The 13,976-nt window shown below is 37.9% G+C and overlaps 1 protein-coding gene across 3 annotated transcripts in view; it reads left to right on the forward strand.

Annotated features, from left to right (window-relative positions):
• The window catches only part of LOC119694862 (DNA-binding protein D-ETS-3), a 58,214-nt gene that overhangs the window by 34,421 nt on the left and 9,817 nt on the right, over positions 1 to 13,976 (forward strand). For all 3 annotated transcript variants that reach the window (XM_048632756.1, XM_048632755.1, XM_038122223.2), the window contains exons 4-5: positions 2,184 to 2,237; positions 7,712 to 7,783. In XM_048632756.1, the coding sequence (XP_048488713.1) occupies positions 2,184 to 2,237; positions 7,712 to 7,783 (126 nt within the window). The remainder of the gene's footprint in view (positions 1 to 2,183; positions 2,238 to 7,711; positions 7,784 to 13,976) is intronic.

Consider the following 13,976-nt stretch of genomic DNA (forward strand, 5'->3'; position numbering starts at 1 on the left):
TAAAGTAATAAAAAATGTACACAATTATTAATCTACCTACAACTTTGCGGGACTACTTTTATGCGTGTGTTACTCGTATTCGTTAAATCTATAAGGTACTTTACACGTTAACGATTTTACGATTATGAAATTGTAAGTATTGTAACCACATCCACCACTAGTGCAAATGTGATGTAAGTGAGCGCCTTTTAATTTAAAAATATTTCTACACAATAATTTATAAATAAGTAAGTAGGTAATGTAATTTATAATAATTATTATTACAACTGGTTGTGTATGTATTGATATGAAATATTCGAAAAATAATTCGTATCTGATACTGTTCGCAAGCTCCCAGAGAGCTGAAAGCTTGAATCTTTTATAATATAAAGATGTGAAGACAAGCTAGATTTGTATTCTTAAATAATATTATACAGGGTGTGAAAGATACTTGGGGTAGCCACCGTAGACAGGCACAATAGTTGTCATAGCAAAAGTTTCCGTCGATCAAGGACTTTGTATGTCGATCTATGCGCTTGCTCACAATATGCCAGAAAAGATTTTTCATACAAGTCAATACTTTTGTTTTTTATTTTTATTTAAAAGGTCAAAAATAGGAGTATGTATGTTTTAAGCTGTACTGCCCAAAAACTTGTTCGATGATTTTATTTTTTAAAGTTGCTAAGTTTTTAAGTTTTGGATGAGCCATTATAGGTTTCAATCGACTGTAGTGGTAAATACCTTCCTCTAAAATACATTCATAGACTTACCAATCATCCTTTTGTATACAAGTGACGACAGTGTATTATGCTTTTACTCAACATCGAGTATGACCTCTAAAGTACTTTAGGGATCAAGTCCAGGTTGCCTCCACATCTTTAAATAATCTCAGTAGTGTACTTAATTTACGCTTTTATCAACAAGCGCACATTGTTTATGAGAAGCAGCCCCACTATAAATTGTTTAATACAAACACTTATAGAAAACTAGCTGTCCCCGCGCGCTTCGCTTCCCCTTAAAAAGTTTTCCCGTGGGAATTCTGGGATAAAAAGTAGCCTATGTTCTTTCCCAGGGTGTAGACCATATGTATACCAAATTTCATTCAAATCCGTTCAGTAGTTTTGGCGTGAAAGAGTAACAGACAGACAGACAGACAGACAGACAGACAGACAGACAGACACAGTTACTTTCGCATTTATAATATTAGTTAGGATAAGCTGTTCCCGCGAGTTTCGCTTCGCCTTAAAAAGGTTTCCCGTGGAAATTCCGGGATAAAAAGAAGCCTATGTTCTTTCTCAGGGTCTAGACCATATGTACACCAAATTTCATTCAAATCCGTTCAGTAGTTTTGGCGTGAAATAGTAACAGTCAGACAGACAGACACAGTTACTTTCGCATTTATAATATTATATTAGTTAGGATTTAGAATTTATGTAGCACATGAACTTATACATTACCCACAAAATGTAAAAGCCCTCACTACTTTATCATATCAGGCTAACTTTCATCTACTACTTCATTATAGGTTTTTGTCTGTCTAGATACTTTAAAGTACAGTCAAATTTTACTACTTACTTGTTACTTTATATTGATTTTTCTTTTGTGTATTGTTTATTTGTAGGAATATAGATTTAAAAAAAGTTTTCCAGTAGGATTCCCGCGATAAAATGTGCATATGTGTTAATCGAGGGTATCAGCTAACTTCATTCCAAATTCCATTAAATTCGGTGCTGCGGTTTTGACGTGAAGAAGTAACAAAAATGCACACACATACTTATAAACTTTCACCTTTATAATATTAGTAGGATATACAGTACTACTTCTATTCCATTTTAATGCCTTGCACGCAATGCATTGAAAGAAAACACGAGAGAGTGGTCTAGGTCAGAGTAGAGTGCTGGTGGCACAACGGATATCATCTCGTCCTCCCATTCCAGAGGCAGATACCACCCAATTTCTGGAAGATACCACCCAATTTTTTAGAAATAAATGTATTTAAATACATACGAGTCATTACTAGTTTAGACTTTAAAGGCTAATTTTTCAAAAAAAAAAAAAAGAATTATTCTACAATTAACTTTTACCTGAATATTGAAAAATCTGCCCTAAGGTTCACTAACACCCTCCGAAAATAGAATCGTGGTCTACGAGAAGGTAACTTCCGCGAATTTGTATATAATATTAAATAGACTTTTTTGTTGCAGATGCGTCCTACAAAAGTTCATGGTCTACACATGCATCCTCCCAGGCTTCACAAGGTATGTTTCATAATATTATTTTCTATATACATGATAGCCTATTTTGTTGGTGATCCAACAAAAGTGCAGACTCATAAATTTGTTGGAAACGTTGCAATCGATTCATAACATTTATTTTATTTAAAGACGTAACCTACATTAATACAATAGTTCAATAATGCTTGGTTTACATGCCGTTGCAAAAGTGGTATTATACTAAGCTGAGAGGCGGTGACGCAGGGGGTCATGCTTAACAACTTTTGGAAATGCGCTAAACTTGATAAATAAGGACCTAGTTAAATAGGCCAGCAGTATAAGTTTTCAGTCAGTTTTATAAAAACTTATTAAATATTACGTAGGTAAGATGTGCCGTTCTCTATCTTACAATACGTTATGTAGATCTAGAATTATTCTTCAACCCGTTTTGAGCAACATTGCAACAGTTATTCAAAATTGATCTAAACACTAATAACTACGCCTCTTTAGGGCTGGGATAAGAAATCGATATAACATTTCTTTCATTCCAACATCCAACATGATACAACGCCATACAAATCAAAACAAAACGCAATGACTCAGCCGCATCACGATTCACGTCACAGCTCGCTTAAATATTATTTACAAAAAAAAACAATGTTATTATTTTAAAAAGTTGACATCGCGCAAGCGAGCGAATGCGCGGTGAAGCGGAGGCCGCGCGGCCCGCACGCGCCGCTCCCTACTGCACAATGGAGACTTAATTTCATGATTGACAGTTACAATATTCGGTAAGTGATGCAATATTTCGATTATTATCACACGCAGCGGCGAGGGGCACATTATCACCCAGCACGCTTCGCCGCCGCCGCCCATTGTTCCAATGATCTTCGCTCTTGACTTCAACTGTAAATCCGAATGTTAAATTGCGAAATTCACGCAGTCATCGTAAGTTTCCGCAGTACACTGATTGCAATGCTTCAGTGCATACAGTTTCGATTGTCGAATATTTGACGCATTTAAACAATGTCGGCACGAATGAACCCAATGATTATAAATCTCAGTGAAAATAACAACAACCAACCCTCCCGAATGCCATAACATGACTTCTTATACCGTAAACGAAATCGATATTAGGGTGTTAACCGTTAATGCATTCAAACAATAGTTTAAATGTTACAAACGATTTACGAAACGCTCCCGAGAGACCGGCGCGGCCGCTTGCCGACCTCGCCCGGTCCCCTAGACCCCGCTCACCCCTAATGCTTGTATAATGAACCATAATTGGCTACACATTATTTAAACTAAGCGAAATTCATTAACCATCATTTGTAAGGTGCCACCGGGATTTTTCATATTTAAGTTTCAAGACTTTAATTCTTTTTGATCATGACTTCATGAGATATAAATTGGAAAAGTTTTTATTACGAGCTGAAAGAGAGACTGTGACATAGCTATAACTGTGAATTAAAGTACGAGTTCACAAAAGTGATTTTCATTTTAAATCCGACACCGCCATTTTGAACTGAAGCAAAGCAAACGGAATCTCAGCTTCAAATTTGGAACGAGGGGCGCTGAAAATGTAACTGGCTGGACGGACGCGATGGAAAGCGGTGGCTGCGAAAATTAGCCTCAAGTGCCTTTCATGTCGACGATCTTCCGTCCTGCTCCGTCTAATTGAGGTGGCAGGGTGAAGGAGCGAGATAGGGATGTGAGAAATAAACGCTTCAGGCGCTAGGAGGGAAGGGCACAGAAAGAAAGGCTGTGTGCTTGTTTTGTGTTCAGCTAGGTAGGTATATAATGCTCTGTTCACGGGTATATAGATAGTGGTATCCGTGTTTAGTGACGCGGCAGCTCGCTTCGCTTTTGCTTGGTGTAGAAGAACGTGAATGTACATACAATACCTACATCACATGGGATATACGCCTGTTTAGAAAGATTTTGTTTGACAGTAAGATTATCTTTTAGGTACTTAAATAATACCTTTTCATTTTAAAATATTAGGTTCTATACAGGTATACAATTTAAATTTATGAAACATACTAGACATTTTATACAACAGATAATAGCAAAAAGTTTAGCATTTAAAGAAGTTAATTTTAAATTAAAAAGTTTAGTTTATTCTAAAGGACATACACATCTTTACTCAGAACAACTTTGGTTCTACAACTAATAAAAAGCGAAGGTAAGGGGAGAACTATATGCATGTGATAAAATTACTACTCCTTTATGGAAGAACTTAGCTTACAACTTATCCTAATAAATGTGTACTTAAGACTATTTTATAAGTATACAAAACAAATTGAAAGCTCATAATATGCAAAATAATCCTCACTTCTCGATCGACGCTGCGTACGCTGCTCGTACGTGTATGATATCGACGTCGATAAACTCGTTTAATGCACGTTCCTCCTATCACAGCACCGTATTTATGGCGAATCGCAATATAGTGACGTTTATCTACGTAAATAAAGAACCCGGGAAGCGGCAGCTGCATAAGTAAGTCCTAGATGAAGAACATTAAAGTAACAAGTTAAGCACAAGCTGTAGTTCATTTCAGACTGTCGCTCTCCCAGTAATCTCTGGAGTCTGTGCAACTCAAACAACGAGGTCGTGGGTTAGCAGGCAGTTTGATTGTTCTGCAGGAAACTTAGTCCCGGCTTATTCTACGTGCTGTAAGGAAGCTTTACTTTAACTACCTTTACAGTGCGACGCGATAAGTTCGCCTTATTACATTTTCGTTTCTTTTTATATGGAGCCCATAAATTCAGAGTATCTTTTCATATTGTATTATAAAAGTTGACTTGCATTAGTTGTAATAATAATAAGTGTGCTCGCCAAATAAGAACACACTACAATTAAAATCAAATCTGAACAAACAGTGAGTGGTACGAGATGGCATAGAAACTGCAGTAGAAACATTTCAGCTAGTAACCCCTAAACTAGGCAGAACCTGTAACTTAAGGGATACTACATTTACAGGGAGATGCAAAAGTGGTATCGACTATTGCTTTACGACTTTTTACATTAGCGAAAAAATATTGTTTCTCCATAGTTCTATTGAAATTATTTTAACCATCCTCAAAAAACTCTCATAATTTTAATATAAGGTTTAAATGGAAAGTCAGTTTATAAAGCAGTGGCTGATTATGACGATAAACATATCCTCCAAAACCCAAGGATTACTTTCATCAATTTAAAGCTAATCATGGACTCTATCACAATAACCAATAAGATTGTAATTACCTTTTCCAGTCGCTCTGGAGCTCACATTTACATTTCAATCCTCACTCTGTAGGCATATTCCATGGATGGGCGGCTATATGACAAATAATTTAACACCACGATCCTTTGATCTGGTCTGAAGTGAAATCTCATTTGTACTTACTGTTCTGAACAGACATTTAGCTTGCGGCAAGAGCTATCGCGGTTTCGGCTTAAATTAATTTGTGTTTTGTTTTCAAAGGGTGCCATGGTTGACACCCTAAAAGGTTGCTCTAGGCTTTAAAACAACAAGAGGCGTTCACTTTGATTTGTGATTCATGAATGAATTGAAAAGTTGCTGTTTTTTACTGTGTCATCATAATAACGCTTATCTATACTTAATGATAAGTATTATACAGGATAGCACCCGCTTACCAATGAGTTTTATGTTAAATAGTAAGTAATATTTATACCTATACCGTAGTTTATCATAGAACACCAGTAGCACGAAAGCTTTCCAATAAAAACCAGTGTAAAATGTCAGAGCAATAGTTTTGCTCGTAACAATAATTAAATTAATTCACCGTATTCTAGTTTACAGAGTCCTCTATTTATTCAAGAACAGCCACACATTCATTTCATTATTAACACCGCGCACCGCCTCATTCCACATGAACACGACATTTTAATATAAAAATACTGTGAGGTTGGTAGTGTACGGTTGACCGCGGGATAGCAAATAAGGCGTCGACTGTGGGATGCGCGTGACGCATGCGAGATAATAACAATATACTGTATAATAATATGTGGGGACATCTCACACACGGCCATCCGACCCCAAGCTAGGCAGAGCCTGTGTTATGGGTATCGGACAGCTGATATAACTACACAAATACATAGATAGATACATATTAAATATAAATATCAAAATCCAAGACCCGAGTACAAATATCTGTCTTTAAACAAATATCTGCCCCAGCCGGGAATCGAATCCGAAACCTTCGGCATAGCAATCAGGGTCACTAACCACTATGTCATTCGACCGTCGAGATAATAGTGAGTGTCGGGTTACAATCATGATTGATGCCGATAGTGCGTTGCCATCTAGTGGTTGAATAGGCATGTGCCATTATTGATTCGGCTGATGGACCATTTGGGTATAACTGTACGTGTGGTCTGTAGCACGGCGTAATTGCGTGCGCCGAAAATGATGGCATGTTGCAGATTTCAAATGAAACTCGTTTTGATGGCCGGTTTCAGTACTTTTCAAAATCACCATCCGTGGGGCGTGACTTACGTATTCAGCTTAGAAGTTTTCGTATAAAACCACTCTATAGAATTCCATAATGTTGTTATATTCTATAGGTATAATTATTGTCAAGATGCTTCGTTAGTGACTGCTGTTATGCTAATCGCCTGAATCATGTAGTTAGAGGTACACATTGTAACTAAATGACCTATCTATCATCACCAGTTATTACTTCTATACGTATAGCTTATCGACCCTAACAGCAGAATACGTATATTAATTTTAATATCCCTAAGATACATATATTTTTAAAAGGTACAAAAATACGAAACAACTTTCCAATATGCATTCTCTGTCAAAGATGCTTGCACGAAAATCAAAAGGAGCGTCCACAATGTTGCTTTACTACTAACAATGCGTGAAATCTGATTGAGTACATCAAAGAGAACAATCAGATTTTGTCTTTTCTACTTCTCCCGTCAAAAATATGCTTTACGTGTCCCTACAAGTAGGGTTAAAGTTGCGTGGTTGGTGCATAGCCAGGGGCGGCTTTAGGATTACGGATGCCCCTAAAGAACAAATGGCTAATATTATCTTTGAGCGTGTTGTGATGCGCGCGGGTGACATGCTCCGTGGAGGCGACAACTGATCTTAATTATAAAACACTTATCTAGCCCTCGAGGTTTTGCGATACGGTTTTGTGTTGGTATTTTATGCGTATTTGCCGGCTTTAGTGGTATGGTGGAAGTGAAAACTTTGATATGAAGTCAACATTAAAGACTAAAAATTAATCAACAGGTTATATTGTAATAAGATGGAATTAAAAAAAATACATCTCGTACGAGGTATACATAATCAAATTGTATCTTGAATTTCGAATAACTTTTGATATTCGAAATTCAAATTAATTACTTTTTAACCGACTTTGGAAAAAGATTCGGTTCTGAATTCCTCTAAGTATATATTTTGTTTACCTCTCATCGTTTTGAGTTTTTGTCACACATTTTACACTATGTGACAGCTATGTCCACAACATGTTATTGAAATGTAAACTCTATTGTTACAGGATATGGCACCAATTCGCTCTCAGCTATGTCGAAGTCGACGCTGGACGCACACTCACATCTGCGTCAACCAGGTTAGTACTTAAGTAGTACCCTTATTCTAAGCACTGACTTTATGTAAAATTATTTCAAAGCAAAAAAAAAAGGTTTTAGCCATCTATGGGCTTAGAGTAAACCACATCTCTGTCTATACATGATATAACATTATCAAATAACCTTTCGATAACACTAAACTTAAAAATAAGCGCTTCACTAGGAACTACCTATTAATATTATGTACCTGAAAACATATAAATAATGTTATTCTAATCTTAGAATTGAAACTACACCTGTAAGAATAACTAATAGTAATGAACTATGACAACTTACAGAACCTACATGAAATATTTTTTTTTTTTTTTTTACAAATTCAAATTTTATTTTCACTAGTGATTGGCACTATCATAAGTAATTTATTATATCAATCATTTGCACTTAAATTAGGTAATATATTCATTCATCATCTACAATCTAGGATGTAGCCCACACATATTTCTGTTCTTTATTTCTACACAAGGCAGATACATACTGGATTTACGTCATCAAACTCCGCGCTCGCAAAAAAAGGGCATTCCAATGGCGAGAAGATAAATGTGAGTGAATTCGAAAACGCACTCGGGGTGGAGGCGAATATGTTCTGTAACAATAAAGTCCAGACATAAATAAACTTTTATGTGCCGTGGGTAACTGACCGTGGCCAACAAACAGTGGCCGGTCGACCGAATGTTTGGCTTCAACCCTTGTTCGGATCCACCCATTTACAGACAAACAACCTTTCCTTCGAACATGCTTATAGACTCGTTCATAGTTCGTTAGTTTTATTCAACACGATCGATCGATTCATCTGTGAAGACAACTTTCTTGTTTCACGAAGCTCTGGTTCCCTTTACCACTCACACAATACTGGCTTTGACTAGTATCGCAGCATCTTTAAAATCATTCTGGGATCCTATCGCGAAATCAAAACGATGTAACATTTACGAAGTAAGTAATTATTGTCTAACTCAATACAATTTAAATCCGCCATAGGGAGCCTAATCCCGTTGTTTAAGGCAAAAAAGTAGTCATAATATTATGTACACTGTGTATGTTCCATCAGGTTTCCAACTGTGGTAATTTTGTCAAGTGTTGCGAGTATTCTTTTAGTGTGTATTAAAGCTTTACTGAGCCCGGTCCTGTTAGGGATGAGCTGCTTTTCATTAAGAGTTGCTCCTTAACGACTATCAAGCTAACTGGACCCCACTTACCAGATACGTGATTCTTTTACTGAAGCCAAATTAATTCTTGCCGTATTTGTACACTTCTAAGAAGGAATAATCACTTAGAATACTTGAAACAAGGAATATTTCTATAATCAAAATCCTAATAAGTAACCTACATACTTAATAACTTTAGGAATAAAATATTTTTTTGCCAGAAAAAGTTAGCACTTAAACGTGACTGCCTTGAACTCGCATGATTCGCATATACATTGTGAAAACGACAATGAAAGTTACGGACGGACAAAAGAGCGTTTAAGCGTCAATTAACGGTGTTGAAAAGTGACACCCCACACTGACGTTTGGCCAGAAAGTGACAGGCTCTCCTGTCACTTTATACTGACGATAAACAAACGAGCGAGAGCTGTCGTGCTATCGGCGCGTTTAATACAACCAGATAGAGTCGTGGCTCACGCAGCAGCGGTCCGAAACTTAGTTTTTCGTCACATAGAGTGACCCCGAGGAGTTGGCCCGTCACGGCTCCGTTTCATTAAGCCGTGTCGCCGTCTGTTTGCGCTCGTGGCTGACGCGTGCCCTCCCCTCCCCTCCCTTCCCCTCGAAACCTCCCATCGGGTCCAGCACTTTCCAGTTCTTTAACGTGCCCTTTAATAGACTTTTGGTTTTTAACAGCAAAATGCTCTTGGATTTCTGGGTTTTAGTGATTGACTTATTGACGTGCTGAAGAGATATCATAATGAGGGTCACCAGGGTTGTCTTTTAAAACATGTTGCAGCTTGCAGTAGATAAGTAGGTATTTAGTTTTTTATTAACAATAGGTAAACATACAAAAACACATATTAGCTGCTCACTAACAGATGGAAACTTTGTTGCCGTTGCATCAGAAATTAAGCTACAAACGGAACGCAATAAAGCAAAAGCGCATCGAACCGCGCCGCGCAATCATTGTCAAACAGCGCTAAACAAACACAGCGGTGAAAAAACTATAGAAATCAAAGCGTTTCGATGTTTTCACAAGCAGACGTGCGTCGGCACTCTATTTTCACCCCCAAAATTAGATGTTTTTCCACAATCTACGTTCAGGGTGTCTTTGGTTTGTGCGCTTGCCGGCTGACTGACGTGAGCAAACTCCCGTCCCTACTTTGATGATAGCCAATGTACACGGTTGTCATTTTCGACAGATATAAAATATCTAAAAGGTTTGTTAGGGTATGAAATATTATGAATCTGAGTATAGGTAGAATTATAGTTTATTTCGGAAAAAATGCATACAACATTGACTCAAATGTGTAGGTTTGATTTGTATTCAATTTAAAAGCTTATGGCTTTATCTCTATTTCCTTAATTTGAAAATATATTTTTATTGTATATTATCATTATCAGAACAGCGATATTGTTTTCCTTTTACACAACATGTAACTTCGTGCTACAAATTGCCATTAAAGATAAAAGAAACGGCAAACGCATCGGGCTCGCAATCAATTCTTTTACCTCGATGATTACCAACCAATAATCGTATGTCTTAACAAATAGATCTGTCAAAATATATCTGCAGGGTGAACTTTATTGAATCCAAGACAGGGGCGGACTCGGGCGCAATCAAATAGCTAATGGTTGAGGGGAGCGTCTGTAATTGCACTAACGACTGCGACTATAGGGGAATAGTCCAGAGAATAATGCACTGAGATCGATTAATTATCCTTTTATTATTATTTTATGGCCTACAGGACCAGGCACTGATTCATTGTCTGTTCGCTTCTCACGTATAGCACTGTTGCCCGGTTCTACTCGGATATCGTTTTTCCGTGTAATTCTAATCTATGCTTCCACGTCTTCCTTCTCCATCCATGCACTATATTTAAAAAAAAAACTATTGTACTCCCTTGCGGGGTAGGTAGAGGTGCATTGCTGCACCCACTTTCGCACTATATTAATCATGTTTAAATGGTCTTCTGGGTGTATTCCACTGATAGCTCAAATCCTTATCTGATTTCTAAAAACTACCTGTGCAGCAGGAGAGAATTATACTTCTGTCTGCATTCTGAGTTCCATCACTCACTTATAGGTGCATGAGAGGTGCCTCTTCGTACACGTTACATCACATGTCCCTGTCACCCTGGACTGTCATCTGTCAGCGACTGACAACTTATATCTGACTGGAATCCTTTTACTGAGCTGACAAACCCACGACCCGCTCTAGGGTTTATCTCCAATGCACTAAGAAGAACTCAGAAGAAGACCACCAATACCATCATTGCTGACTGCATGTTTTAGACACCCATATAAGATTATATAACGTTTCATAAATGTAAATATTGGATTTATTAAATTCATACTTAGATATCGATTCATGTCTCCAGCATTCATGTAGGTATTATCAATTTATTTATTTATTTCAACTGGAACACCAGCAGCTTATACAACCAACCAATCAATTTACCACCTTAACAAGAAAGAACACATCCAATAGCTACAAAAAATATTTTTGTTAGATAAAATAAAATGAACGATAAAAAAATCTTCGTGAATAGTATCGCTGGTGTCGTAATTGGAATACAAATTCGCTCTTTGACACCGGCGGGGTGCGGCGGCGGCGGCGGCGGCGGCGGTGGCGGTCTCACCTCGGGAGGGCCCGTGATTTAGCCTTTTGTGCGTCACGCATTAACTCCTTCAAGCCGCCTCTGGCTATTCCCCTGCACGCCTCACATAACACTAAAATAAACCCTACCACCCGACCAAAGAGACCAATTCACTTTCGACAAGCACTCCTTCCGCATGATTGGCGATTTTGGGTTCATAGCTAACGGAATAAGAACCATTTCCCCCTTATAAAAAACATACTTTTACTGATCGCCAAAGCACTACCTCAATCCATTATTAACTGTCTCGGTAGTATGTATAGGGTTGTGTATGCCTTGTACAAAGCTCACCTCCGAGCAATGTAGTGTGCCATTGTCGAAAGATTAGTAGGTAATGGGTGCGTAATTATAGTAGAAAAGGTCAACTTATTGAGGTTCATTTGGCGCCAAACACTCTTCAGCGTTTGAGTAGGATTCTGTCTGCGGTACCTGCTTGAGTGTTGGCTTGTCTGTTGTGTTGGTTGGGTTTCATAGTGCTTCCATTATTAGCTTTTATTTATTTCTCTCAGTAAGGTAACATAAATCATATTAGATATGTATGTAAATATAGGTAGGAAAAAAGAAAGTAAGGTTAAAAATCGAAACCAACAAGTCTAACTGAATTTCCAGCTGTCATAAAAAGAAAGAAGATAAAACAGACAACTAAACAATTCCAATCAATAAAAAATATTGACTAAATTATCGAATATCGAGATCGAGCAACACACCTGCCGTCACGCGGCGTCGACAATCCAGTTACGATCGGCGAAGCCGGCAAATGGAATTGACGAAAGTGATTACGTTTTCCATTTGCGCTGAAAATTGGTGGGACTGTCTCGCCACGGGGCGCCGCGAATGCTATTCTACAACTGTTTGTTTTCTTATAATACTCTGTGAAACTGGCCATGTGAATGAGCAATGAGTTTGCATGCCTCTGCATAGCCGGAAGAAGAGGCGGGAATGCATGCGAACTTTTTGCGAAGCCGATATAAAAATATTTGCTTCAGAATTTACTCGGCATAAAGTTTCTGGCTGATCGCGAGGGATCCGGTGAAATATTCCTCCGCCGTCTTGTATGGGGTAGATTTATCGTGTAGCTGAACAAAGAATGCAGCCTAGCACTGAATGGAATAAATTAATACACCACCACATGTTTTTTCTCTATCTATGAAATAATGAAGAAGTATTACTACTTGCAGCTATGTAGATAAATTATAATACAATAATGTGTGAATTATGATTGTACAATTACGTCGTACGTACGCTTGGTCATAATAATTGTACGATTATTATCCAACTATATTATATGGATAAGAAATAATAATAAACTGTAAGAATTGTCTTAAAACCCAAACAAGCTTTAGAACAACAGCGGTTAATCTTGCCAGAACCAGTGAAAACTTACACCATCTAGGCTAGCCACGACTCTATCTCGTTGCATGACAGTCTCCCCAAATCTTCGTGAATCATCAAGCAACAGGAGGGTTACTCTATACTGACGAAAAACGAACACACGACAGCTGTTGTGCAATCGGCACGTTTAATACAACGAGATAGAGTCGTGCCTAGTCTTGCCATGTCTTATTTCCCAAACACAAAACAGCGTTTACGACATCTCATCGTAAAAATCAGCGACTGTTTTGCGATGCGACGTCGCAACACAGTGTTGTATTCGGGCTCTAAGAGTGACCCCTAGCCCCTAAGTTCCCTCTACAATAGTGAGTCAATATGTGCGTGGGTCACCAGCAAGCGTGCGTGTTGACCGAACGTCAGACCTACTCGGTCAATATCACATTCTCACTGCAAATATTCATGGCTGCCGAGAATTGCTGGTGTGTCTTGGAAAATAGGGGACTTTTGGCGTTTGGTGGCTTTTTATTTAATGTTACATTGCCTACTTAGGTTTAAAAGTCTGCTTAGTTGACCATTAAAAGGTAATTTAGAAGGCTGTAGAAATAGATTTACGCCTTGATGCCCATCGAGGCCATTCGAGGTCTTACAATTTAGTTTTTTTTGTATAACATGTACTTATGTAGGTATATTATGAACAGTATCACCTGCTATCATAACTTTCAAAACCTGCTTGCTTACTCTTTCAATCGGTTGATTTCACAAAGCCATGTGAAAAGCACAATCAAAACATGTAGGGTAATTTCAACTCTACATTAGAATTAGAACAAATTACCAAACGGCGTCGCTAAATAACCGAGCGCTTACAAACAACCATTTCACCAGCCGACTGTACATTCAAATACCTCTACACTTCTGCTACAATTTCCACACTTACCGCCTACAACATAAGATGTTTAAATAAAAGTGTTAGTAGGTAGTAGTAATCCGTATTCAGATTGTCAATAGCGCTGGCGTTTCACAAGAGATCATTAATCATAATC

The sequence above is a fragment of the Plutella xylostella genome, chromosome Z (genome assembly GCF_932276165.1).
Source record: "Plutella xylostella chromosome Z, ilPluXylo3.1, whole genome shotgun sequence".
NCBI lineage: Eukaryota > Metazoa > Arthropoda > Insecta > Lepidoptera > Plutellidae > Plutella > Plutella xylostella.